We start from the raw sequence: 27,371 nt of genomic DNA on the forward strand, positions 1-27,371 counted from the left end.
GATATAACATTGGATTTCACCAAATCAATCACCTCATTTTAAAGAGCTATAAAGAATTAAGCATATATATATTATATATTTAAAAATATATAACTTGTAGATTATATCAAGGGGCTGAAGAAACAAGACAGACTGAAAAACATGCTGCCACATCAAATGACACTTTGGCCTAGTCACAGAGAATGAAATTGATGACACAAGTTTGCCAGCTCAGAGATATACCATTCCAAACCCAATGATTTGAAGGGATTTTAATACTGGACTTATTAGCAGCAGATTATAATTTTAATTACATGGTTCAAAATCTGTAAGAATCAGAAGTGGGGTGATGGACTTTGGACACCCTTTACTACTCACCTCTCGGTGCCAGGCCAGCTGTTACCTGCTGCTATGCTCTGGCTGACGCTGTTAGGCAGGGAGACCCTCTTGTTTAAGGGATGACTCAGGAAGAAAGGCGGTGTGACCTCACCCCCCCCCCCCCACCGACACACATCCCCGCTTTCCTGAGGGGCACCATTATAGTCTTCCTTTATTGGCTGTCCTGGTATAATACAAATCTGCAAGTTTAGATACAAAATAAAAGATAGAAAAGTACCCGCCAGGCACCGCTCCCCCTTCCTCTGGACCCCCTCCCCAGCGGGCACTGACGTGGTGAGGTAACTAAGCATCTTCTCCCCCTTCCCCCTACCCCACTTCCTGGGCCCCGAACTTGGCCCCTGCCCCCATGAGACCTTGGCCCAAGGAAGATGTGGGCCCTGGAGTGGGAGAGAGGGGTAACAGGGGTGAGCACAGTATTGGCAGTGAACGCAGTGGGTGGGCAGAGGGAAGCCCTTGGCTTGTGCTGTGCATTGAGGGGGGGCAGTGACCCGTGTGGGGCCCAGGAGAGCCCCTAAGTAGGCATCCCTCCCCCACCTACACTAAAAGGTGGAAGGTCAACAACAGAAACTGGAAAATGTAGCTTGAACTGAGGGCGCTCAGTGGCACTGTGGCCATCCCCCTGTGGCTGGGGTCGGGGCAAAGGGCACTGCCAGCTGAAGTCTGGCAGTGAAATGGGTCCCTTAGCCAGGCTGGGTCTGTCCCTGAATTCCATCCTGTCGCAGCTTGGGCATCACAATGTTGATTCTGTAGTGGTTGTGGGAGTGATCAAGAGAAGTGGTCAGAGGGGATGTTGAGGGGTACAGCCCCAGGGAGCAGGATGAGGGAGAGGTTGGGCCTCCACTCCCAGGCATGGGGCACCTGGAGATGATGGGGTGGCCAGGGCGGCTCGGGCTACAGTTCAATCTCGGTCTTTTGCAGGTCACCCGAGAAAGGGTTGGAAGGCTTCTCTGCAGCGGGTTTGCCTTCTAATGCTGCCCACTGGGCCTCAAAGGGGTCCAATTCAGGGGCTAGGGCGGGTGCTGGCTCCGGGGGCCAGGGCGCCCCATTGGGGCGTGGACGGGCCTGGCCCCCAGGAGCACTGGGTGCAGCAGGGGGCAGGAAGGCCCCGGCTTTCCCGAGCAGCGTGGCGGGCTGGGGCTGGAGCTGGGCAGCTGAACAGAAGGCGTTGGCCACCATCTGTGAGGGTGTGATGCCCACTACAGGCACACGGGGCATGGGCGGATAGCCCAAGCCTGGGTAGGTGGGTACAAAAGGGGGCTGCATGTGTGGGGGTGGCAGAAACAGGGCCACCTGGGCATGTGCGGCATCGAAGGGCCCCACCGGGGCGGAGAAGGGCTGCAGGGGTGGGGGAACGGCGGGCACTGACACCTGCTGCTGCTGCTGCTGCTGCTGCTGCGCTTTGGCCACCTGGGACACCTCTTCCAGCCACCTCTCGGCCTCTGAAGGGGTCCGCTTGTGCCCAGGCTGGAAGGCAGCTGCAGGGGACACGGAGGGCTCGCCCCAGGCAGAAGTCCCTGGATAGAGGAAAGGGGCAGGTGTGGGCAAGGCTTCATTGGAAAGAACCTGAGGCTTGGATCAGGCTCTGGAGCTGGGCCAAATCCATCCTGGACCATATAATGGTTCCGCAGTGCTAAGAAAATACAGTTCTGAGATTCTGAGGCCCCCAGATGTAAAAGTATAGGCAGGACTGACGATCACCCAGGCCGGCTTTGCCTCTGATGGGTCAGTATCAAACCGGTTATTCATTTAACTGTTTTTAATATCACCCTTGGTTCTAATAATTTGAGAATGTTTTGTTTCAGGAGGCTAAGGTTCTAAGACTGCAGGAATGTCTCTGACTGTACTATTCTAACATAATGCGTAAGGTTCGATGGTTTTGTGTTTTCTAAGATTCTAGAGTCTTAAATTTACATTGTTTGCGATCCTAAGGTGCTCCTATGTTTCTAAGATACGCCATACACCCGTGTCCCTGAGGTGATTCCATGGTGCTGTTTCTCAGAGAGTATTCTTCTGAGGCTGGGAGAGTCCAAGGCTTCATGGTTCCAACTCTGTTAGAGTCAAGTATCCTGGGATTCTGAGGCTGTAGGTTTCTAAATTTTATTATTGTAAGACAGGAAAGTTTAAAAATGATCTCATGGGTCTAAGGTAATCCCATAGCTCTAAGATGACCTGACCCATGGGTCTAAGTCTGTGGGATTCCAAGATTCCTGGAGTCCCTGAGGCAGCCCTGAACGGAGCAGGAGAATGCAGGAGGGGCACCGCGGTGTCCTCCCCAGGAGAAGGGCTGGGCTTACCTGTTGAGGCCGGTGGTGGCCCAGGGGCTGGTGCTCCAGCACTGGCAAAAGATGAGCTGATCTGTGTGCACAGAGCGTTGATGCTGTCGCTGTCACCGGCACCAGGAGGCTCCATCTCAGGCACTGTGAAGTCAGGGTAAGGCAGAGGTCAGTGATCAGGCCCACACCCTGTTCTTGACCCTCTGCCCTCAGGTAGCCCTCCCACAAGGTGTGTGGGTCAGTGGCCACGGTCATGAAAATGGTTACTCTGTGCATATGAGTGTGTGATGGCTGAGTGGTACAAGTAGTGAGTGACACTGGTGAGAGGAGAGACTGTTCCATGACGTGACCACTGCTGGACCTGCAAGCTAAATCAGGCCCCGCACAAAGAAGATTCCTGTAAATCCTCGCAGAGACTGTCTGATGGCCCCTCTCCTAGGCCCCGGATGTGCAGGTTCCTGGAACAGGCCACCGCCCAGACCAGAGCAAGCATGTAAAGTGTTTACCCTCATCCAGGACAGGTCATGCCCCAGCACCCTGTCCATCCTGCCCTGTCCCCTACTGTAATCCCTCGGCGCCTGTCACGTGGCGCAGGGAATATCCACGTCGTCTTTGTGCTGCCCAAGATGTGCTGCATGTGTAAGTTCCCTTAATAAACTCTTGACGTAGTGATGGAGTTATCAGCCTCTTTCTCTGGTCTCTTGGCCCTGGGAAATTTTCCAAACAATTGGATGGCAGACAGTCACAGGGACCCCAAATCAAGGAGGATCTCAAGAAGAACCTGTCTGTAGCCATAAACCAGAAAAAATACTTGAAATGTTTAACAACATATATTAATTTAAAAAATATGTTTTACCATGTATATGGCAAAAGCATTGACGATGTTGGCCTCACTGTCGTTCACTGGCTGGTGATCATTTATCCTGCTTTGAGTGGCAAAGTGGGCCCAATCCACCTTCCCTAGACTGGCCTATAACATGCAGCATGAGGGCAGAGATGCGCCTGTGCCAGGAAGACACTGAGCAGGTGTGACGGCCTCATGAGCACCTAGGATGAACGAAGGTACCACCTGAATACCTGAATAGGCAACAGAGGACCTCCAAGTGTGGCGTGTGACAAGTGCCTGAGACATATCAGCAAGTGTCTGTCTCCAAGGGAGCAAGTGTGATGCTCCAATGAGCACGAGAAAAAAATTGACTGTAGGAGTCAGCAGGGGTGATGTGGGGGTGCACAGGTGGGAGGGTGCATGGTTTCCAGGTCAATTTTATGATGAATGTGTATTAGCGCAAATGAGTGCGCATCTTCTGAGGATGTGGCATCTGAGTGTGACTGAAATCCAGGTGTGTGGTGACCTGACTGTGATTCCCGCCTGTGAGCCAATCCGCCTATGTCATGTACGAATGTGTTTGTAAGCTTGTGTGAATCTGCATCTGTGACTTCCCAGTTTGCATGAATTGGGTGTGTGGTTTGAGTGCAAACCTGGGTGTGTGATTTCTGGGTCTGTGCTTTCTAAATGTGTGTAACTGCAACATCTGATTATGCAGCTTCCAAGTGTGTGTGATTTTGGTGGGCACCTGACCAAGTGTGTGACTGTGAAGTGTGTGTGGCACCTGCAGCAAACTGTGACGTCTGTGTGAGTCGGTGAAATTTTTGTGTGGCAAGTCACATCCAAGCAAGTGAACACATGGCTATAGGAGCAAGGCTTCCAAATAAAGCCTTGGGAGCCTGCTACCTCTCAGGGAACATGTGTGACAGCCCTGGGAGGCGGTGCTTAATGTCAGGTTGCAAAGGGACAGCAAAAGAGGGATACAGCAGGACACGGTGTGAACGTGCCTCATTCTCAACAAGCGCTGGCATCTGCTCAGCAGTCACCTTCTGGAGAAGACCAGCCTCTTGGACACAGATCAACACCTCCCACACCAGTCCCCAAAGCCTTGAGGGACAGGTGTCTCAGATTTGGTGTCTGGAGGCAGGAGAGCCGGCCAGACCGACGGCATGATTTCACTGACAGCTGGGAGGAAAGGCAGCCCTCCTGCCCATCTCCCTCTGGCAAAGCAGGGCATCGTGCCACCTCCCCCTCCCTGTCCCATGGCAGATGTTGTTCTAGATCATGACGCATGCCACCTCTCTCCTTTGCCTGGCCCACGGCAGACGTGGGTACTTGAACACAATGCTTTTTTTCCCCACCGAACTCTGTGCACCTCGCCCCTCACCTGGCCAGCCCTCATGTCTCCACAGGCTGAATGCTGGAAGGCAGGACTGGTCCTTGTACCTCCATCTTCCCTCCAAGCAAAGCAGGACAGTCACACCGCCTCTTTCCTAACGCCAGCTGTGGCAGGTGTGTCGAGGCAGGGACGTGGGTGCTGCCCGGACCCAGTCCTTTGCCCATAAGTGACATCGCGAATCCATCACAGTGCTCCCTGACCCTGTGACTGCTGTCTCATTCGCCCCGTCACCTGGTGTTTCCTCCAGCCAAATTCTGGCAGTCTGTCCTTGGGTGAAAACACAACACTCCTATTGCTCTTTCTCCCTTGCCTACAGCAAACTCTGCCAATTACTCACGCGGTGTGCCACCTGCTCTTTTTTCCTGCTCATGGCGGACACTATTAGTAGGTCGTGATGGAAGCCATCACCCTAGTCTCCTTGCCCTAGACAGAACTGCTCATCCATCAGTCCTCCAGTCCTCTCAGCCTCAGTTCCCCACCTGGCCACATCTCATGGCTCTGCTGGCACATTCCTGAAGGAGCATCAGCCTGTGGTGCCTCAGCCTCCTCCTGAACAAAAGCGGGGCGTGGGCACAGCCGCTCCCCCTCCTACCCACGGCAAACTTTGCTAATCAGTCGCAATGCCACCTCTCGCCTCTCCCTAACCACAGCAGACATCGCTAATTGATCCTGATTTGTGCCACCTTTCTTTTATCCTTTGTCCATTGCAGACATTGCTAACCCATCATGTTTCTACTTCTCTCTACCCTCCCTTGTCAGTGCTAATTGATCACAATGTGTTGCACCTGTCTAACCTTTGCGCACAGCGGACAGTGCTAATCAATTACGGTCCCTCCCACCTGCTCCCTCTCTCACGCACACAGACAGTGGTATTGATCCTGGTGTTCCTGTCCCCTGAGCCCAGGGCTCACCTGTGCTCTTCACCTGGAAGTCAGTGCGGCGCTGAAGTGTGGATGGCAGCTCATTCAGCCGGAGGCTCAGCTGCCGTTTGAAAGGCGAGTTCTTCTGGCTGAGCGCCGGAAACCCACGGAAGGATCCCTGGCGAACCAGCTGCTCCAGGGGGGCGTGGCGGCGGGGTATGGCAGCTGCAGGAGTGCCTGCAGCCACTGGGGTGCCTGCCTCACCCTTCTCACCAGGGGATGTGGTGGCTGGTGTTGGGGACACGTGCCCAGGCTGGGCTGGCCCGGGAGCCACAGTGGGGGCAGCTGCTGCCTCTGCTGGAGACATGAGGGCGACAGGTGGTTAGGTAGCTCACCTTGGCATTCGAGGCCCCTCCCACCTCATCCCCTTGATCACCCCCCAAAGCTACCTTCCTCATCCAATGTGTCACGCCCTTGAGACAGGCTGGTCAGGGCCTTGAATGCCCCTCACCCCCACCCAAGTCAAGACTACTTTCCCCAGAACGCCCCTGAGAAACTGTCCCCCAACCCGAGCTTCTGTGTCTCTAGCGTTTTGCGACCAGTCTGTTTTCCTCTGCTGTTTCTCCTGCTTTTCCCTTTGAAACCTTCTGTCTCCTTTTCTGACTAATTTAAGACACTTATTTGGTGCATGATCAATGATGTATCAGACCTTGTTCCAAGTGCTTTGCGATTATTAACTCATTCAATCTTTATAACCACCCCATGAGGTCAATACGACCAGTATCCCCATTTTACAGATGTGGAAACTGAGCCCCAGCAATGGTAAATGCCTTGCCCAAGCCAGTGCCACCAAGAGGCAGGCTGACTCTGGAGTTGGTGGTCCAAACAATTATGCTAACCTGTCTCTCCTTCTGGCTGGGTCTTTCCACGTCATGCTGTCTTCGTCTGTCATCCCGTCTGCTCATCTCTCCGTCTCTCTACCTCCTACTATTCTTCTCACCTCAAGCACCTCCTCCCTTCCTCTGGTTGCTACCTATCCTTCTAGCCCCAGCCTGGAGCACTTCTTCTTCTGGGGAGTTTTCAGGTCTCTCTGGCCCCTCAGCCTGGGCTCCTTCTACTCTGTGACTGTCCTCCGACCTCTGAGGGAGACCTGTCCTCCCACTCAGCACAAGGTGTGCTCTTCAAAGGCAGAGTCCCCTCACTCCTGCCAATACACAAACACCCACCCACCCTCCGATCAGTACGTCACCCAAGCTGCAGCCTCAATGCCTGTGAGATTAAACTCGGGCCCAGAGAGGGCAGGGAGGTCCCCCAGCGTTTCTTCTCCCATCTTCCAAGTGGAGGCGGTGAGGCTCTTAGCCAGGGCTGGCCCAGGGCAGGGGAAACAGCCTGAGACAGGTCAGGACCAGCAAACTTCCCCTACCCCCGACCCCCTTCAGTGTGTGACCTCAGAAGTCCCCTCCAGTTTCCCAGCTGCAAACTTGAGGTAAACATCCCCCTGCGGCTGCCCACCCGCCCCTCGCAGTGCCTCCTCAGAGGGTCCCTTGGGGCAGTAAATGGTCCACGCTTTGTAAATCGGACAAAAGCTCGGCAAACAACCCTGTGGAGTGCACACTGCTCTGCTCCACAACGGGAAGAGCTCTTTGTGCAAGCGCAGCGCCTGGAGACAGCGACTCTGCGCCAGCCGGGGGTGTGCTCGGCAGATCACAGAGCATTCCGGAAAGGAAACGCGGCTGCGCTGTGCAAGCTGTGAAGTGCTCTCTCCAGTGCAAAGTACCTGGAAACTCTAATCTCCTCTGGGAACAGCAACCCTTTGCCACCTCTAAGCAGATGTCAACAGTCTTTGTAAATTCTAATCTCCTATATTAACAGTAAAAAAATATCTGTAAGCCTGGAGGACCGCGTGCGTACTCAGTGTGTTCTTTGTAAACAATAAAGCACCAAAGGACCAGGCCCTTTGCTAATTTCACTTTGTAATCTGCTTGGCTGATGATAAAATTCTTTGCAAATCCTGATAATGTAAACAGTAAAATACTTTGTAAATTGTAAAGAACTGTAAATCTGTAAAGAGGTTTATAAATGTCATGTAGTTCACACATAAAAACATACTTTGTAAACTCTAATATTCTAGCAAGTGATAAAAATTTGTTTTCCTTGTTTAGTTAGAAATATTTTAAACTTACAGAAAAGATGGAATAATGGAACAATGAGTATATAGGTTTTCTTAACCCACAGTCCCCAATGCTAACACACTATCATATTTGCTCTCTCCCTCCTCCCATAATTTTTTCCCTACCATTCAAGAGTAACTGTGGCCAACTTAACCCCCAAACCTTCAGTACGCACCTCCTCAGAACAAGGATGGGCTCCTACACAACTACAGTACAATTTCTCACTTGAGAGACTTAACATGAGTACAATACTATTAGCCAATCTACAGTCCATAGTCCAGTTTCCCCACCCATCCCAATCATGTCCTTTATAGATATTCACACACACACATACACACACACACACACACGCATGCACAAACAAACAATCCAGCATCCAATCAATTTAGGACCACACACTGCATTTATTAATATTTGTCAAATTTATCTTTAGTCTCCTTTAATCTAGAACAGTTCCCAATGGTAAATTCTGTCAATTTCAAGCACTGTTTTCCAAAAATGTAAAAATTAGAATTCACAGAAAAGAAAAATTTAATTACATTGTGACTTAGCATATAATACACTTACTTTTTAAAAAGCAATTTTTAGAACTTACAAGGGTGTTTACTATTTATCTAGAATGTTAGAGTTTATCAGATTTTTCCGACTTTCTTGATGGCAACCCACACACACACACACACACACACACACACACACACACAAGCATAAATACTGAAATAAAAGTACCATTACACTGTACTCGCCCTTACTATATTCAGTTACTCGGGTGCTTTCTAGTCCACTTTTTCCTACACAGTTTGAAAAGCCTGGGAACCTCCCTGGGGTGGCTTTGCTGGGATTTGTGGCCTACAGAATACTGCCCAAAGGACTCCTGAAACTAAAGCGGGCTTTATAAACTGTAACCAAACTTTATGGTTGGCGCCCTGCTTTGTAAACTGTGGAGTCCCTGTAACTGAAAAGCTTTCCCTGTAAACTGGCCCCCTGGCCCCACCCGGGCACACTCTGTGCCCAGCCCTGCCCTCTGGGCAGCACCCACCTTTCTTTTTGTCTGGGGCCTCTCGCTCAGCAGGCCGCCCGCCCCCGGACAGACGGAAGGAGCCCTCCCGGGCGAAGCTGGTGCGGCTGGCATCAAAGGTCGCGGTGACCCCGCATTCCTTCTCCCGCCGCTGTTTCCGCTCCAGGCAGGCGGCAAAAGCACAGCCCACCGCGTGGCTCAGCCTCTCGCCCTGTGGGAGGAGGGTGGGGCGGGGGTTAGAGGCGCTGAGTTGTGCAGACTGGACAGCAGGAGCCCCGAGTTCCAGCAGTTAGGTGCTGGGTGACCCGGACATTCCCTCTACCTCTCTGGGCCTCAGTGAATACCTGCACCTGGAGGGATACAAATGACAGCCTTGAGTGAAAAAAGCCAGACGTAAGAGTTCAATAATATGGAGACGCCTCAAAAAATTAAAAATAGAATCGCCATACAACCCAGCAATCCCACTTCTGGCTATTATGTGAAGAAAGCAAAAATAGTGATTCGAAAAGATATATGCACCCCTATGTTCACTGAAGCATTGTTAACAATAGCCAAAATAAGGAAGTAACCGAGGTGTCCATCAATAGATGAGTGGGTAAAGAAGATGTGGTATATAGATGCAATGGAATATTAGCCATAAAAAAGAATGAAACCTTGCCATTTGCAAAAACATGGATGAACATAGAGGGAATTATGTTAAGTGAAATAAGTCAGAGAGAGAAATAAACAATTTCACTTATATATGGAATATTAAAAACAAAATAAATGAACAAACAAAACAAAACAGAAACAGACCCGTAGAAGCGGAGAACAAGCTGGTTTTGCCAAAGGGAAGTGGGGTGGGGAGATGGGAACAAAAAATAGAAGTCCTGGCTGGTGTGGCTCAGTGGATTGAGTGCTGGCCTATGAACCAAAGGGTCGCTGGTTCAATTCCCAGTCAGGTACATGCCTGGCTTGCGGGCCAGGTCTCCAGTTGGGGGCACGTGAGAGGCAACCACACATTGATGTTTCTTTCCCTCTCCTTCTCCCTCCCTTCCCCTCTCTCTAAAAATAAATAAATAAAATCTTTTTTTTTTTTAATGGAAAGAAAAAGTACAGTACTATAAGCCTTCATTTATATTAAGTTCTAAAACAGGCAAACCTAATCTAAGGTGAGAAAAGTCAGAATAGTAGCTGTTTCTTCAGGGATGGGAAGGGGACTGCTGGGAAGGGGCAGGGAGGGTGGACTGGTGTGGGGGCCATGTCCTAGAGCTCAACAGGGGTTGGGGGTCCCACAGGTGTATGCAGTTGTCAAAACTCAGCAAATGTATATCTAAGGTTTGTGGACAGCATGTGGTTTTTATCAACATAAAAAGAGTTGGGGGGCCGCTCCGGTTGCTCCACTGGCCTCGTCTCCCTCGAGGTCTGACTGTGCACTCAGCCCAGTACCTCAGGGACAACCACAAGGCCAATATGATCCCAAGAGCAAGGGCCAGATCAAGGGGTCTAATCCAGTCTTCAGGGTGAACGATCCAACATTAATTATCTGAATCGACCAGGGCCTACGTGGGAAGAAGTAAAAGAACTAGAAAAAAAAAGGCTCTAAGGCACTGGCTGAATATGAAGAGAAAAAAAAAAAAAAAGAAAATGAATGAGAACTGGAAGAAAGACCTAGAAAAACACAGCGAGAAATTAAGTGGAAGTGAGAACTCGTCCAAAAAACAGACAAAGAAAAAGAAAAGAGGAAAGAAATCTGGTAAGTATTCATCTTCTTCAATCTCTATTCCTCCAGCAGTTCTTCAGATTCTGAAGAGGTGGATGAGAAACAAGGAAAAATGAAAAGAAACCATTCATATGGATATTCAGAAAGCTCCATGTCAGAGACTGAATTAGTCAGGAGAGTTTTAAAAAAGAGAGATGTCAAAAGATGCAACTGAGAAAGACAAGGACATTAAAGGACTTGGCAAATAGAGAAAAGATGTACCCTGAAGGTGAACCTCTGTCATCTGAGTCCTTATCACAATCAGAACATATCCAGGAGGTAAGAGCAAAAAAAGAAGCAGTGAAGAACAAGAAAAAGCAACAGAAGAAAAGAAAAAGAAGCATAAGAAACATGGTTAGAAAAAGAAGGCTGCTAGTTCGAGTCCTGACTCACTGTGACATGAAGAAAAATCAGGATTCCCTTATAAAGAAAGTGCAACGTCTGAGGGAATTTCAGTTGTGGAAATTATAACATATTTACTAAAATGCATAAATTTTGTTGTTTTTAGAATTATTCCTGGACTTTTCAGTAGAAACTTAGATGTTGCTGTGTAAAAGGGCCATGCTAGTTGCCAGCTGCTTGGACATCTGTCTTCTGTCTTCTATTGCCTGATAACTCTGGGAGCTAACACCCTGCAGTCATACCTACTGGTTGATATTTGGGAATAAAGTTAGTATTTTTGACCAGAAGTATCTAATGATAAATCAACAGAAACTGAGTCTGGAACCATCCTTTAAGCATAAACAGAAATGACCAGATGACTCTAGTTAACAATTTTTCTTTTTTTAAAGACTCTATTTATTTATTTTTAGAGAGAGGGGAAGGGAGGGAGAAAGAGAGGGAGAGAAACATCAACGTGCAAGAGATATGTCAATAGACTACCTAGCACATGACCCCAACCAGGGAGCTGGCCCGCAACCCAGGCATGTGCCTGCCCTGACTGGGAATCAAACCCGCCACCTTTCAGTTTGCAGGCCAACACTCAGTCCCCTGAGCCAAACCAGCCAGGGCTTTAGTTAACATTTCTGAAGTAGGGGTTACATAGATATTTGAAAATCCTTACTCTATAGTTAAGTGTATTTTAATTTTTTCCCCTAGTATACCTTTATTTATCTGGGGAAGGAGCTTATAGGAGCTTACAGGGTTGGGGGGTTGGTTTGATATTTCTTTAGCTAGTCGAATACTCTGGCTTTTATCCTCACACATCCTGTTTGAGGGGACACAGTAGCCGTGCTTCATGGGGAGGTCAGAGCCGGGTATGGCAGTCTGGTGCTCTACTGAGCTTAGTGACAACCTTGGACTCTGTCGTATGCGGCTTTGAGTGAACCAGAGAAACAGCCTTCTACAGTACTAGAAAGCTCCAGAAGCACGGGAATTTACCTCCAATTTAATAATACTGAGTGATTTTTAGCACTAAATGTGTTATAACATTTGAATTAATTTCTGACTACACTTTGGCTTTGAATAGGAGTCATTTCAAATAGACACTGGTACTTTTTGAACTTGATAGCTAAAGATTCTAAAATGCATGTTACACACTGTTAAGTTTTAACCAGTCAGGAAAATTTTATGTAACCAGTAGTAGTTATTTTTTATATAAATTTTTTAGGCTGTGATGTTTCGTTTATATTAACTTCTTATTTTTGCTATCTTTAATTCCTTACTGCATTTAATGGCATTCTTGCCAAGATATTTAGCATGTGAAAAGCACATTTTAGGTTTTTTGTTTTTGCTTTTTGTAACAGCTACATATTGAAGCTGAGACATCGTATACGAGCTGAGTGGCAGCCCTGGCATGCTGTGCCTGGTTACATCCTTGTATATTCATTACCAAATCATGACAAGTTAAACTTAAGTGAAAATTACGATTGCTCTCTCTGTATCATTTTACTAAGATTTTGTGTCTCAAATCTCCTGCTGAATTGATTACTAGTAATGTTAAAGGAAACTGAAGTCATTTTACTTTGCATTTTTATATAATCAGGTAACATGAATTATAATTGGTGTATAATTTTGCCTGTTACGGAGGGTGCACTCAGTACAGTGGTTTATGTACAAAACATTTTGGCATGACAAGAGGCTGGATAAATAGCTATTTTACTTTTAAAAGGAGCTGGAGCCCTGGCTGGTGTGGCTCAGTGGATTGAGTACCGGCCTGTGAACCATGGGTCGCTGGTTAGATTCCCAGTCAGGGCACATGCCTGAGCTGCAGCCAGGTTCCCAGTTGGGGGGGTGTGATCTTTTTCTCCCTTTCTTTCTCCCTTCCTTCCCCTCTCTCTAAAAATAAATGAATAAAATCTTTAAAAAAATGGGTAAAGAATTTTAAAAGACATTTCTCCATAGAAGATAAACAAATGCCAAATAAAGACATGAAAAGATACTCAATGTCATTAGTCATTAGGGAAACGCAAATAAAAACCTCAATGAAATAACTACTTTATTCCCACTAAGATGGCTATAATTTTTTAAAAATAAAAAAGAAGTGTCAATGAGGATGTGGAGAAACTGGAAATAGTGTACATTCTTAGTAGGAATGTAAAATGGTGCAGCCACTGTGAAAACAATTTGGTAATTTCTCAAAAAGTTCAACATAGGTTTACGCTATGAACCAGCAATTGCATTCCTGGGTATATAAACCCACCCCCAAAATTAAAAAGAGGTACTCAAACAAATGCTTGCATATGAATGTCTATAGCAGTACTATTTACATAAGCCAAAAGGTGGAAATGACCCAAATATTCATCAATGGATGAAAAGGAAAACAAAATGTGGTCTTTCCATACAATGGAATAATATTCAACCATAAAAAAGAACCAAGTACTGATCTGTTGAACAACATGGATGCACCTCAAAAACACAATGCTAAGTGAAAGAAGCCAGACACAGAAGACCACGCACTGTTATGATTCAATTTGTATGAAATGTCTAGAATAAGTAAATCCATAAAGACAGAGGCTTACAGTGTGTGAGTTGGGGGTTACAGGGAGTGACGGCTTACTGGGTGTAAGGGTCTCTTTTTGGAGTAATGAAAATGTCTGTGAATGTACTAAGTGCCTTTGAATTGTCCTCTTTAAAATGATCAACTTAATGTAAATTTCACCTAAAAAAAAAAAGTTAAATTTGGGGAATCCTGGGAATCCCACTGCTTAACTTTTATAGCCCGAGGCTAGAAGCAGGAAGGAATTCAGCCAAGGTCACTCTTTACCCAGAGGAGGTGGCCTGCCTTTTTTTGTTTTCTCATCCCCACCCCTTTTCAAATGACAGCAGCTGTTCCTATTCACTAGCCACTCACTACGAGACTCTGTTTAGAACTTTCTGTGTATGACCATAACGAATGTTTCCCCAGCAAACCTGTGAGCAGATGTGGCTATGACCCCTATTTTGCAGAGAAAACTGTGTGCTGGACAGAAGTCACTGTGCCTCAGGTCCTATAGCCAGGTGGTTTGACACCAAATCCACACTGACCATGTGGTAGTGTATTTTCAAAAAACATAGTTGCAGCTCTCTGCTCCTCCTGTCGACAGACAGCTGCATCTTCCCGTGCAGTGCCAGCTGCAACCCTGAGACACCATGGTGAAGGTCGGAGCGAACGGATTTTGCTGCATTGGGCGCTGGTCACCAGGGCTGCTTTTAACTCTGGCAAAGTGGATATTGTCGGCATCAATGACCCCTGCATTGACCTCAACTATATGATCTACATGTTCCAGTGTGATTCTACTCATGGCAAGTTCAAAGGCACAGTCAAGGCTGAGAACAGGAAGTTGGTCATCAATGGAAAGTCCACTTCCATCTTCCAGGAGCAAGATCCTGCCAACATCAAACGGGGTGATGCTGGTGCTGAGTATCTTGTAGAGCCCACTGGTGTCTTCACTCCCTTGGAGAAGGCTGGGGCTCACTTGAAGGGTGAGGCCAAGAGGTTCCTGCTCCTTCTGTGGATGCCCCCACATTTGTGGTGGGTGTAAACCCTGACAAGTATAACAACTCCCTCAAGACTGTCAGCAACGCCTCTTGCACCACGAACGCTTGGCCCCACTGGCCATGGTCATCCATGACAACTCCGGCATTATGAAGGGACTCATGACCACAGTCCCTGCCATCACTGCCACCCAGAAGACCATGGATGGCCCCTCTGAGAAAATGTGGCGTGATGGCTGAGGGGCTGCCCAGAACACGATCCCTGCTTCCACTGGAGCTGCCAAGGCTGCGGGCAAGGCCATCCCTGAGCTGAATGGGAAGCTCACTGGCATGGCCTTCCATGACCCTACCCCCAATGCATCGGTTGTGGATTTGACCTGCTGCCTGGAGAAAGCTGCAAAATACATCACATCAAGAAGGCAGTAAAGCAGCCGTCAGTCTGAGGACCAGGTTGTCTCCTGAGACTTTAACAGTGACACCCACTCCTCCACCTTCAATTTTGTGAGAGTGCCCTCAATGACCACATTGTCAGGCTCATTTCCTGGTATGACAATGAATTTGGCTATAGCAAATTACTCCTCCAAGGAGTAAGAGCCCCCTGGACCAGCAGCCCCAGTGAGAGGAAGAGAGGCCCCTCAGCTGCTGGGGAGTCCTTGGCCCAAAATAATCCCTCAACACACTGAGAACTCCTGACCTCCAGTTTCCATCCCAGGCCCCCTGAAGAAAGGGAGGGGTTTAGGGAGCCCTATCTTGTCATGCACGATCAATAAAGTCCACTATACCCAGCTTAAAAAAAAAAAACAAACCGAAACAGCTGCAACAAATTTCTGGCCTCACATGCTCTTCCAAACCCTGTCACACTCTCATCAGAAGTGGGGTGTGTGTTCTCTTTCCTTACTCTGGGAAGACCTCTGTGATTGTCTGGACAAAAAGAATACTACGGAAGCAATGCTGTGGTTTCCAAGACCAAGTCCAAAAGGCAAGAGAGCTTCTTCCTGGCTAGTCCTAGTGCTGAAGCAAAATCAATCTCTCAATCTCTCTCCCTCCCTCTCCCCTGTTTTGGAGCCCTGTGCCATCATGAAAGAAATCCATCCAACTTTCCTGTGGCCTCCATGCTGGAGACCTGTGGAGAGGTCCTGAGGACACATGAAGAATGAGATATCTGGCCAGTCCCCCGGTATGACAGCTCCACACACCATTGCGACAGTGTGAGAGATTCACTCAGCTAAGCCTTTCCCAAATTCCTGACCTACAGAAACGTGAGAGATAATAAGTGACTGAAATTTTAAGCCACTAAATTTTGGAGAAATTTGTTACACATAACAGATAACCGAGACAACTACTATGCTATTCTCCAGAACCAGCAGCTGCTATTGTCTCTGCATTTCAAATATCTCCACACTAGCCCCTGGCAGGCATCAGTTTGTACTTACTAATCAATACTGACACCGCTGGTTTCAAGTCTGAAATTGAGTGTATGAGTGAGGAAGTTGAGGGTATTGACTCGTTTTGGGGGCTCAGAGCTCTTTGCACGGGGATTTCTGAAATGAGGGAATCCTTGAGTGGAGACTGTAAAGGTCCGCAAGGTATAGCTGTTGTTTTACTTGCCCAGTAGCCCCCTGTTTTTGATAAGAGCACCACAGATTCCCTTAGGGAACTCCTTTTCAATACTGGATAAGTCAGTCCAGGTGCTCCACCCTCCCCTGGCCAAGTGGAAGACAGTGGCCCAAGTCAGGTCAATCCCATGCCTTCTCACCAGAATTTGAACCCAAAGCATTGGGAGGCAGGTTCTGTGCTCTGCTCTCTCTGACTGCCCTTCAATTTTTTTATTCTTCACCTGAAAATATATTTATTGATTTTAGAGAGAGGAAGGGAGAGCAAGAGAGAAACTTCGATGTGAGAGAGAAACATGGATAGGTTGCTTCCTGTACTCACCCCATCCGAGGATCGAACCCACAACCTAGGTATGTGCCCTGACTGAGGATCGAACCTATAACCTTTCTGTGTATGGGATGACACTCCAACTGAGCCACCCAGCCAGGGCTGCCCTTTGATTTTGCGAGATTTCTTACATCCTTCCATGATATATATATATTTTTAATTTAACATCTATTTATTTTTTAAAGATTTTATTTATTTATTTTTAGAGAGAGGGGAAGGGAGGGACAAAGAGAGGGAGAGAAATATCAATGTGCAAGAGACACACTGATTGGTTGCCTTTTGCATGCCCCCAACTGGGGACCTGGCCCGCAACCCAGGCATGTGCCCTGACTGGGAATTGAACCAGAGACCTTTTGGTTCGCAGGCCAGCACTCAATTCACTGAGCCACACCAGCCAGGGCTCTGTGAAATGTTTAGAAAAGATTTTATTTCTTTATGTTTAGAGAGAGGGGAAGGGAGGGAGAAAGAGAGGGAGAGAAACTTTGATGTCAAAGACATCCATCAGCTGCCTCTCCTACACTCCCCAACCAGGGACCAAACACACAACCCAGGCATGAGCTCTGACTGGGAATAGAACTAGAGACCTTTTGCTTCGCAGGACAATGGGCAGCCAACTGAGCCACCTGGCCAGGGCCATGAATTTTATTTTAGATTTAAATTAGCTAGTTTTGTTTCTATTGCCAGCAACCAGAGAACTGGCTAAAGTAGGGGGTTGAGACTATGGCTTCCCACAAAGTTGGGCGAAGGACCGAATTCAGGGTCCAGGGGGCAAGGCAGAATAAAGACTATTTTCCACTGTCCTTTGCAGGAAGAGATGTCCATGTAGCTGGGTTTTTACCAATGGGATGCAATGAGAAATGATACACAGCTCCCAAAAAGGAAAGAGTGTGCCCCCCTTCATGCCCCTCTCCATTCTGGGTTGCAACGAAGATGTGAAGGCTGGAGCATGTGCATCCACCTCGGATCAGGAAGTGGAGCCACACTCCAGCATAGCAACAAGATAAAAGCTGCAGCCTCTGTGTGTGGAGGGGAGCCACAGCAATGCTGCCCTGCCTGCCTCTGCGTGTCTTTCACATGAAACAGCAGCAAACATCTATTTCACTGAAATCACTGGTATCTGGGGGTTTTCTGCCACAAGCCTTAGAATCCTGACTGTGAGAATGCTTTTGAAAAGACGGCCCATTTATTGCTTTCATCTGATTCTCAGAAGGGACCTTGAACCCCCAAAATATAAAGAAACACAGGCAAAATGAATCAAGGCTGAAGGAAGAGTGCAGGGGGGATTGTTTGAGAAGGGCCTGAGGGAGCCGGCTGGGGCAGGAAACCCCACCGCTTGACCTGGGTGGGGTTTATCCACAATAAAAACTCATTGAGCTGGACATGGAATGCACATTACTGTATGTACATGATCCTCAATTTAAAAAGTTAGAGAAATATGAAGAACCACCGATAATAAGGAGGACGATGATAACCATTGTTTTCCTGAGTGCTTCCTACGTGCCAGGCATCATTCCAAATCCTGTGTATTAACCCGCTCAAGTCCACAATAATTCTCAAGGTCAGGAGCTCTGAGTACAGTCCCTTTTCTGGATGAGGACACCAGGCCTGGAGAGGAGAGGTGGATGGCTTGTCTGACTCCACACAGCAGGCTGGGGATGGGGCTGGACTGCCAGGGAATGGGAGAGAAGTCAGCAGGCTCTGGGCTCTGGTGCTACTCACGGAGTCCTTGAGTGCCAGAAAGCAGTGGCAGATCCAGCGGCGGGTGGTCCCGTCACGGCAGATGTAAGAGAAAGCCTTGTCCAGGTTGCGATCAGGAGCACAAAAGGACACTTTTTCGATGGTCTGGTCCACCAGCAGGTCCTGGGAGCGGTCAGGGAGACCAGGAGAGAAACGTGAACTTTAATGCATTCATTCAACATCCCTTCCTGTCGGCTCTATATCCCATCCTGGCTGCGGTAGGCACCCAGCCGTCACTGTGGATCCCGCTGTGGACCCCACTGGCATGGGAATCGCAGTGAAGTGCAGAATCAGACTCATCACCAGGAGGGAGCCCAGAGTCTCAGTCAGGCTATAATGAGGGAGGCATAGGCAGAGAGGTCAGGGGGAGGCACGGGGGCTTGTAGGAGCCAATAGGAGGTGCCGACCCAACCTGGGTGGGCGTTGGGGGGTGGAGTCAGATGAAGCTTTCTGAAGGCAAAAGGCAGGGAACAGTAACTCAGGCTGAGGGAACTGCATGTGCAAAGGTATCAGTACTGTTGGTCATTAACCTGACTGTCATCATTCGCTAGCTGCCTCCTCTGGGAGCCTCTGGGCTGGAGGTAGGGAACTCAAACCCTGGCCCGATGGCATCCTGTCTGGCTGGGGAGACTGACAACACACATACAACAGCTAACATTCATTGATCTGAACACTTACACTGAATATGTACCAGGTGATAAAAACTAACAGCAACTTCAAGCAAACAGTCTGTCGGGAGTGTCTATGGGAGGGCTTAAGGCTTACGGAAGTTCTCACACTCCACGCAATCACAAAAGCCCTACATGCGAGACCCCTACAGGAAAAACTCTATATTTATAATAAAGCTCTATGATTCTAAATTCTCCTTCCCTTAACTTCCTTTTCCTTCTATAAATACGCCTCCACCTTGGTCCACAGGCCAGAGTGTTCACGAGGCTGGCCATGCCTGTTTGCATTAGGTTCCAACTCTTTCCCAAATAAATCCTTTTTGGTGAGGAAACACCTAGTCGTGTGATATACTTTTTCAGGTAACTGTAGGGTCTTTCATTGTCCCCATTTTCCAGATGATGCTGGTGAGGAACAGAAAGGCTGCATCTCATACCCAGGCTCACCCAGCTATAAGTGTCAGCTCGAAAATAACCATAGGCCTCAACGCTGAGGTAGGACTGTGAGGTGTGCCAAGATGTCACAGAAGCCCATGGTGTAGTCTAGAAGGTCCCTGAGGGAGGGACATCCTAGAGGTGGGTAGAAAAGCATCCTCGTCCCCATTTGCGCAAGGTGAGGAAAGGGGCCCTCTGGTACCCTCTTCCACCCCCACGGGACTCCTACCTTGGTCTTGTCATCCACCACTCGGAGCCCATCAGCCGACACCCACAGGACTGACTTCACGGACTTCCGGCCCATCTGGGGGGAGGTGAAAATAGAGGGTGTGCCCAGGGTTGTCTCGTCCGGTCTGACCTTGCCCCTCCCTGCGCCAGCCTCACACTCACCGCCTTCAGCTTCTTCACAGCATCCTCACACACATGCATCCCCCTGGACTCCTCCACCTCCACATGGCCCAGGTACTTTGGAGGGAGGAAACACAGGGGGCGTGAAATAAGCACGGTAATCAGTACAGTAATTCCTAGTGCCCCCTGAGCAGCTGCGATGCATCACACAATGTCCTAAGCACATCCTATGTGGTTAGCATTCATTTACTCTGCACCTCAACTCTACAGAGTAGGTCCCCCATTCCTATTCCCAATGTACAGATGAGAAACCAAAGGAGAGCATGCAGTAGTGATTCCCATCCTGCCTCTATCCCTGGGTCTTAACCCGTCACTGTTGTCCTTCTGAGTGCCAGCATCTGCTTCTCTGTACCCGAGGACTGGTCCCAGCAATGACTGGTAGGAGTTGGGGTACACACACCCCAGCTCCCTCCCCTTGTAGGTGGTGGCTCTATTTCCCTAAGTCCCCAGTGGCATTAAGCTCAGCCGTCCACAGCTGTAGTTCAGTGACCCACCACTGACTGGCTGCCTTCCCTTCCTCGCTCCCCCCAGCATTTCCCACACCTCCCAAAGGACCCCACACATTCAAGGTCTGCACCTAGGGGAAGGGACCAAGTTGGGATTTGAACCTGAACCTGCTGTCTCCCTTATAAAAGTGTAGTGTGCATTGTAAAGGGTCACAGAGGGCTTTGCAAATGCTACAAAATTTTTGTGACCTTCCAGTGCCCTCTGGAATGGGGTGACTCAGGCAGGACATACCCCAGGTAAAATTTTCGTGGTATAAGAGAAAGTGTGTTGGTTTTAATCCTGACTCTGAAGGACTCAAGCTGGGTGATGCATCAGCAGGCTCCACGGTTCTCTGTGGATGCGCCGTCTCTGCCACACAGGACAAGACACTCACCCTGACAGGGAAGCTGCATGTGCCCTTGCGCACTGCGTCCTCGTCGGCCTGCCACTGATGCGGACGCGACGCCTCGGGCACATACGCTGGCTTCCGCCGCCTCAGGCTCTGCCGTAACTTGTTCATGGTGCCTGCCCCGTCTGGTGACACAGGACAGGGAGTGGGTCAAGGGCTGGAGTCAGAAGATGGACACAGTGCTCAGGAAGCCAGAGTCAGATAACAAGGGAATTGTTATCCGCTGGGTCAGAGGACATGACATTCAGGGAACTTGGATCAGCAGCGGGACACCAGGAAAGGGGATGACATGAGGCAGGGGAGCGCAAGAATCATTGTGAGGACTCAGAAGACATGGAGTTAAGGGGCAGGGAGGCCTGGGTTAGGGCACAGCTTTTAGTGGTCTGGAGACTGGGGATGTGACAGTCTAGAATCATGAGGATGCAAAGTAATGGGAAGTCAAGGCATTGAAGGGTACTGGGGTTACAGGGCATGAATCCAGGGGTCACGAGGTCAGGGGCTTTAGGAATGAGGTTAGGCAGTGAGGTGGTCAGAGGGCACAGGAGTTGGGAGTTGCCTGGGTCCAATGTGGGGGGGGTCTGAGAAGGTCCAGAGCCCAGGCCAGAGCATATGGAGAACAGGGGCTTGTCTCTGTGTTCCTGAGATACTGCTCCTCTGAAAACTGTGTCTAGTCTAAGGCAGGGGACCCCGGGGCAGTATGCACCTGTGACTGTCAGAGGTACGGGTGAGGGTGGAGATGGCCAGCTACTAAGACAGTCTTCACTGACTAAAACTCTTCATTGACTGATAAGCCATCATGACAGTCCAAGGAGGGCAAGAGATGAGGAATGTGTGTGTGTGTGTATAAGTATGCAGCTGGTGTGTTCCTGTATGGTGTCAGTGAGGATATCTAGAGCTGAACATGCCACTGTGAGTGTGTATTTCTGAACGTTTTTCACAAGGACAGGGGTCTGAAAGTGGTTGTTTCCTAAGAGTGTGTGTCTATCCATGCTGTCCGTGAAGGGATCTATGTTTAAGAGTGTGGTTGTTGTCTGTGAGTGTAGGTCCCTGAAGGTTGTTGCTGAAGTGTATCTGTGTGTCAGTGGTTGTGTGTACATCAGGAAATGTTGTCTGTGAGGATGCGTTTCTGAGCAGGAAGCTGTTGTCTTTGAAGCTGTATGTCTGTGTGGCTATTGTCATTGATGACTGTCTGTTGTCATTGATAAGTGTATGTATAAAAGTCACCCAAGAGACCATGTCTATGTCCAAGATTGCAGCTGTTGTTTGTTGAGGGTGTGTCTATGTCAGAGCATGTGATTGTTAGGTCCATGAGCGTTGTTCTGAGGGTGTGTCAGTATGCACCCATGCCTCTGCAAGGGTGTGTGGGAACATGAGGCTGTTGTTTTTTAGAGTTGTTCATGACTGTTATTTGTGAGACTGACCATGTGCAGAAGTGTAGCCCTTTTCTTTTTTAAAGAAGTTTTTAAAAAATGTATTTCATTTATTTTTTTAGAGAGGGGAAGGGAGGGAGAAAGAGAGGGCGAGAAACATCAATTGGTTGTCTCTCGAGCGCCCTCAGCTGGGGACCTGGCCCGCAACCCAGGCATGTGCTATGACCAGGAATCAAACTGGCGACCCTTCGGTTCACAAGCTAGTGCTCAACCCACTGAACCACACCAGCCAGGGCCAGAAATGTAGCTCTTTATAAGAAAATGGGTCCAGAGGTGGTATCTGTGAGGCAGTACCTACTTGAGAAAGTTTGGCTGTTGTCTGTAAAAGGTAAAAGTGTGGGTTTGTACATGTTGTCTGGCTGACAACCTGTGTACAAGACTGTGGCCCGAGAGTCAGTATCTGCTTAGTGTCTGTACTCGCCTGTCTGAGGGAGTCTGAGTATGGTTTGGGAATGTGTCTGTATGTTTGTGTGACCCTGTTCTTGTGTGTGTTTGGAGGTCAATGTGTATCTGAATGTCCCAGTGTATGTATAACAGTATAGATGTATGTTTCTGTGCATGAGTTGGGCTTGGTTGGTCACTGAGTGTACAGGGAAGAGGTTTGAGGATGCCACTCATGAGTGTGATTAGGCCTGTATCACTGCAGGGATAGTTCCTCTAGTCATGTTAGACCCACCCACCCATTCAGTCCCTGCGCTATCTCCAGCTGGACACTGACCTGGCTCCGTCCTGGAGGTTTCAGGGGGCCCCAGGTCCCCACAGGGGGCTGGGGACAAATGCTGCTCAGGCCTCCTGGGTCCGCCCTGCGGAAGGGACAGAAGAAAAGGTGAGAGGTTGGCTTCTGATGGGCTCAGTTCCCTACCTCACCTCCTCTTTGGACATCAGCCAACGGCCCCTCCATCTCAGGCTCCCTGATGAGAGCTTGGTTGTCACAGCAACTGTTACAAGGGAGATGAGCCACCTGATTGCAAGGGCCTAGGCATGAGTAGGTGTGTTTGCGGGCATTTTCTAGGGGATATCCTGGCCTCAGGAGGCCCTCAGTACCCACGGGGATGATGTGAGGAGGGAGTCGCCTTGTCCTCTAGATACATGTTCAGGGAGGCACAAACATATAGTCACATGTCTACATGCAACTCATGCCTACAGTTGTCCCTAGCACTGGATCACAGCTCTGCACATTTAGTTACACATAGACACAACCCCAATTATACATACCTGGTCACACAGACACTCATAAACAGTCACAACCACTATGAATATCTACTCACATAGCCATGTTCACAGATACACAATCCCACTACAGACATATGTCTACATGCATATAGAGTCCCAGCTTGCCTAGGCACTGCCACAAACACCTGGTCACATCAGCTACTGATACGTGGTCACTTCTATTTTCTCAGCCATGAACAAAGCGCTGGGCTCAGGCATACCCACCTGAGTGGGACATGTACAGCTACACCCAATGACAGTTATGTTTCCTTAGGCAGCCACCCAAGAACTCACGTCACAGACCGTCCCACAGAGAATCACACCCAGTCACAAAGACATAATCATAGCCTCACAAACTTGTCACACCTAGCTCCAGTGCCGTGTGTTGACATCTGGTCATAGATGCATGCAGACATATACACATTTGATCATACACAGCCACACCCATTCACAGCCACATGTGTTTAATCATCTACAGGCACACAGCTACACATGGACACTCAACCCTTTGGATCAGTCTCACCAACATACCTTTTTGATCACATACTGTCACATAGTCACACATACCAAGTCGTAGGGGCTTATATCGACCGTCTTCCATCCCCAATCATACAGACACTGGTGGCCATGATCCAAGCATTATAGGGAGGAAGCAGGCTTGCACACTTAAGACATGCATACAGCCGCCCAGAGACAACTATCCCCTAGGATGGCCACACTCAGGCACAGCCAGACAGCTGGTGGTTCAGAGTCACAGCCTTACACATTTCAGAGGTGATCATGTATGCAAAGTCACACAACATCAGTATCCACATTACCTGGCCATAGATCACAGTTATAATATGATCACCCAATATCCATACCCAGCTGTACCACATCACAGCATCACAGAGAAACACAGTCTCTATTCATGCAAACACACAAGTCACACAGACAAGTGGCCACATACTCGTACAATCACAGCCCCATGTGGCCAGACACATAATATCTCACACATAGAGACATCAGCATAAAATTTCTATTTCACATACCACAAGCACACAGTCAGGTGCATGCTCAGAAATGCAGTGGCCCAGGCATAGCATTTATAGCTGTGCTTCTGCTAAAGACACAGCTCCTCACAGTCACCCTGTCACCAAATCACAGACTCAAACACAAACAGTCCAGCATGCACGCAGACACACACACACACCAAACAGCCACACAGCTACAGCTACAGACACACTCTCACAGCCCATGACACAGACACAAGTGCATATAATCATCCAGGGCCACAGACATGAGGGTCACAAACAAATATAGAAGCCCCGGTCACCTTCATCCCCCAATACCGCCCCCAACCTGATGCCATCATACATAGACACACCTATATTTTGAGTCAGACACAGTGAAATAACCCAGCCAGGGTTTCAGACCCCAAGTCAAGTACATAACCCAAATCACACATTCACGATTAGAAATGCACACGACCACTCAGTATCAAAACACAGAGCTAGATGCCATCATTTATACAACCCCAGTCACACACTTTGAACACACAACCAGTCATACAAACATATTAAGTCACAGTGCCATCACACAACCCCACACAGGCACAATGTTACTGACTTCCTACACAATGGCAGTCACACACCCAGAGTTGCAGGGACATTGTGTGTCACACAGACCCATGTGTGACACAAACATAAAATAAGTCATAGATATAACCACGAATGTTCTCAGTCATTGGAAGAGTTGTGCATGGGCAGAGTCATAAACACAACTCCACTTACACACAGTCACAACTTCACCCACATCTTCAGTCAGCCACATACATGTCCAATCTGTCTCAACACCTACACTGTCACATACCCGTTTACAGTTACCAAGGCACACAATCAGAGGGTCACTGAAGATGGAACTAGATACAACCCCACAGTCACAAGCATGCACACACTCAAACATAGACTAAAAGTACAGGGTTCTTGCAGCAAGCCATTGTCATACACACATACCCAGTCACACAAATGCTGGAGTCATTCACAGACACTACCAAAAACAACCATAAGCACAAAACACAAACACACACAAGGATTCCTCACAGTCATGAGCAGTAGCAGACACACAAACAGCCACTCACACAAACACAGGGTCACACTCTTAGCCACCTCCCCATCGCTTGCCCACCCCCCCCCCCCCCAGGTACCACACACAAAGCCGCCATCACCTCAGATGCTGCAGACAGACAAGGCTGCACCCGGTCCCTGGAAAGACGCTCCCCTCCCTACCAGCATGAATCCTGGAGCCTGGGGGGCCAGTGCATTATCTGAGGGTGGGGCCACTCCCAGGCAGCTGGGCAGTCCTAGGGACAAAAGGGGTGGCCCAGGGAACTGTGTCCTGAGACCCTGACCAAGGAGGGAGGGGCCTGAAATTTCCCTAATTTTATTCAGGCTGGGGTCGGGGTGGAGTCCCAGGAACTGGGACCTTGTTTTGAGAAGGGGCAGTTCCTGGGACACCGCCCAAAGATTGGGGTGGGGGAATGCTATGCCCAGGACTGCTCTGAGGCCTGGAGACGGATTGTGTCTGAAAGCCCCCTAGGCCTTAGCTCGGTAGAGAAGCTGCGCCCAGGGACCCCATCAAGACCTTGCCTAGAGGGTTGTTGTGCTCAGAGACCCCCATCAGGCAGGGAGGAGTCTGGATGGCGTAAGGTCTGGAATCGCCTCCAGGAGGCCTTGGTTTCATCCGGGGGTTGTGTCCCGGACCCATCCCCAAAACATTGCCTAGGGAGTTGTACAAAGAATCTGTCGCCTGTCCTTGATTTTTCTGAGGGGGAGTTCTGTATCCAGGACCCCTGTCTCCAGGGCCTTGGTAAAGGGAGGGTCTGTGTCGTGTCTCCCAAGCTTCAGCTCGGTGGGGGCTTTTTCGTAGACTCCCACCCAGGACCACCCTCGCCAGCACAGGCACCCTCTCTTCATCCGGGCGCCACGGCCGCCTCCCACTCTCCGCCACATCAGCAGCGGCGCCGCCCCCCTACCCGAGCCCCACTCTCTCGCCCTTCTCACACTGGCCGCCGCTCTCCGGGACATCCAGGGCCCGGGCGCCCCCGCCTCCCGCGGCCCCGGTTAGGCCTGGATCCCCGAGTGCTGCTGCTGCTGCTAGTGCTGCTGTGGTGGCGGCGGCAGCTCTGCCGAACGGCTGGCCCAGGGCAGAGACCTGGGGATGGTGCGGGATGCACGCTCGAGAGCCTGCTCCGCTCCTTGAGATTTCCGTTCTGAGGGCGGGGAGATCCCCGCCCAGGCCCCGCCCACTGGCCCACCGCCTGCTGGATATACAGTAAGGCCCCGCCCTGGCCCTGCGCCTGGCCGGTACTAGCCCCACCCCTTGGCCCACATGCCACGCCCATACACAAATATAACTCCGCCTCCTCCGGTAAGGCCACCGCCCCGCCACGCCCATTGGTCAGTCCCCGGCTGAGCGTGCACGTGAGCGTCACGGAGTTTCCCCCTGGATCCTTCGAAGGCTGGACTCTTCTCCTGGGTGACCCCTGACCTCAGGTCTCCTTCAATTCTATATCCGAAAGAATCGCTTCTGGAAACGCCTCACTGCTCCACATCCTTAAATCTTCCAGCTAACCCCGCGGTTTTCCCATCCCAGCGGGGGCTGGCAGAAGCGGTGACAAGGCACTTTTTCAAGGAATGGGAGGGCGCATGAACAGACCCCGGCGTTCTGGTGCGGGATCGGTTCGGCACAGGCGGTGGGGGCGCCAGGCTGGGACTAGGGCGCGGTTCTGGCTGCCGCGGCGCCCCCCCTCCCGCCCGATCCTCTGGGTTTGGCAAAGCAGCTGGCAGGGACATTAAGGCCCATTAGCACAGGCAAGGTTCCCGGGAGCCAGGGCGTCGGGGTGGTGGTGCTGGGGAGAGGCCTTCTCAGCTGCCGCAGTCTTAAGAGCAGGTGGTCTGCACGTGCGGGAGGGGTTGGAGTGGGAGGGAAAGGGGAGAAGGAGGTTCCCGGCAACAGATGGCCCAGGCAGGACTGGGGCTTTCAGACAAGAGGGTGGGAGGGAGCAGGCCATCTGCACCTGGAGGCTGTCC

General features: G+C 49.6%; 1 protein-coding gene and 1 pseudogene across 3 annotated transcripts; one reads left to right on the forward strand and one right to left on the reverse strand.

Annotated features, from left to right (window-relative positions):
• Positions 1–236: 236 nt before the first annotated feature.
• Positions 237–26,543, reverse strand: NUMBL (NUMB like endocytic adaptor protein). Of its 3 annotated transcripts, none has more exons than XM_090259770.1 (10): positions 26,343–26,543; positions 22,808–22,892; positions 20,645–20,784; positions 19,747–19,821; positions 19,586–19,660; positions 18,239–18,379; positions 8,944–9,133; positions 5,788–6,090; positions 2,673–2,795; positions 237–1,892 (listed from the first exon to the last, which is right to left on the reverse strand). In XM_090259770.1, the coding sequence occupies exons 1-10, from the start codon at positions 26,364–26,366 to the stop codon at positions 1,270–1,272; spliced, it is 1,779 nt and encodes a 592-aa protein (XP_090115896.1). In that variant the 5' UTR covers positions 26,367–26,543; the 3' UTR covers positions 237–1,269. The 3 variants fall into 3 exon arrangements, with proteins under 3 accessions (XP_090115896.1, XP_090115895.1, XP_090115897.1); XM_090259769.1 differs by having other exon boundaries at positions 5,788–6,093; XM_090259771.1 differs by having other exon boundaries at positions 1,511–1,892; positions 5,801–6,093.
• On the forward strand, positions 10,375–14,818 carry LOC149994697 (uncharacterized; annotated as a pseudogene).
• Positions 26,544–27,371: the final 828 nt, after the last annotated feature.

Source organism: Furipterus horrens, unplaced genomic scaffold, assembly GCF_987537825.1.
Source record: "Furipterus horrens unplaced genomic scaffold, mFurHor1.1.pri manual_scaffold_13, whole genome shotgun sequence".
NCBI lineage: Eukaryota > Metazoa > Chordata > Mammalia > Chiroptera > Furipteridae > Furipterus > Furipterus horrens.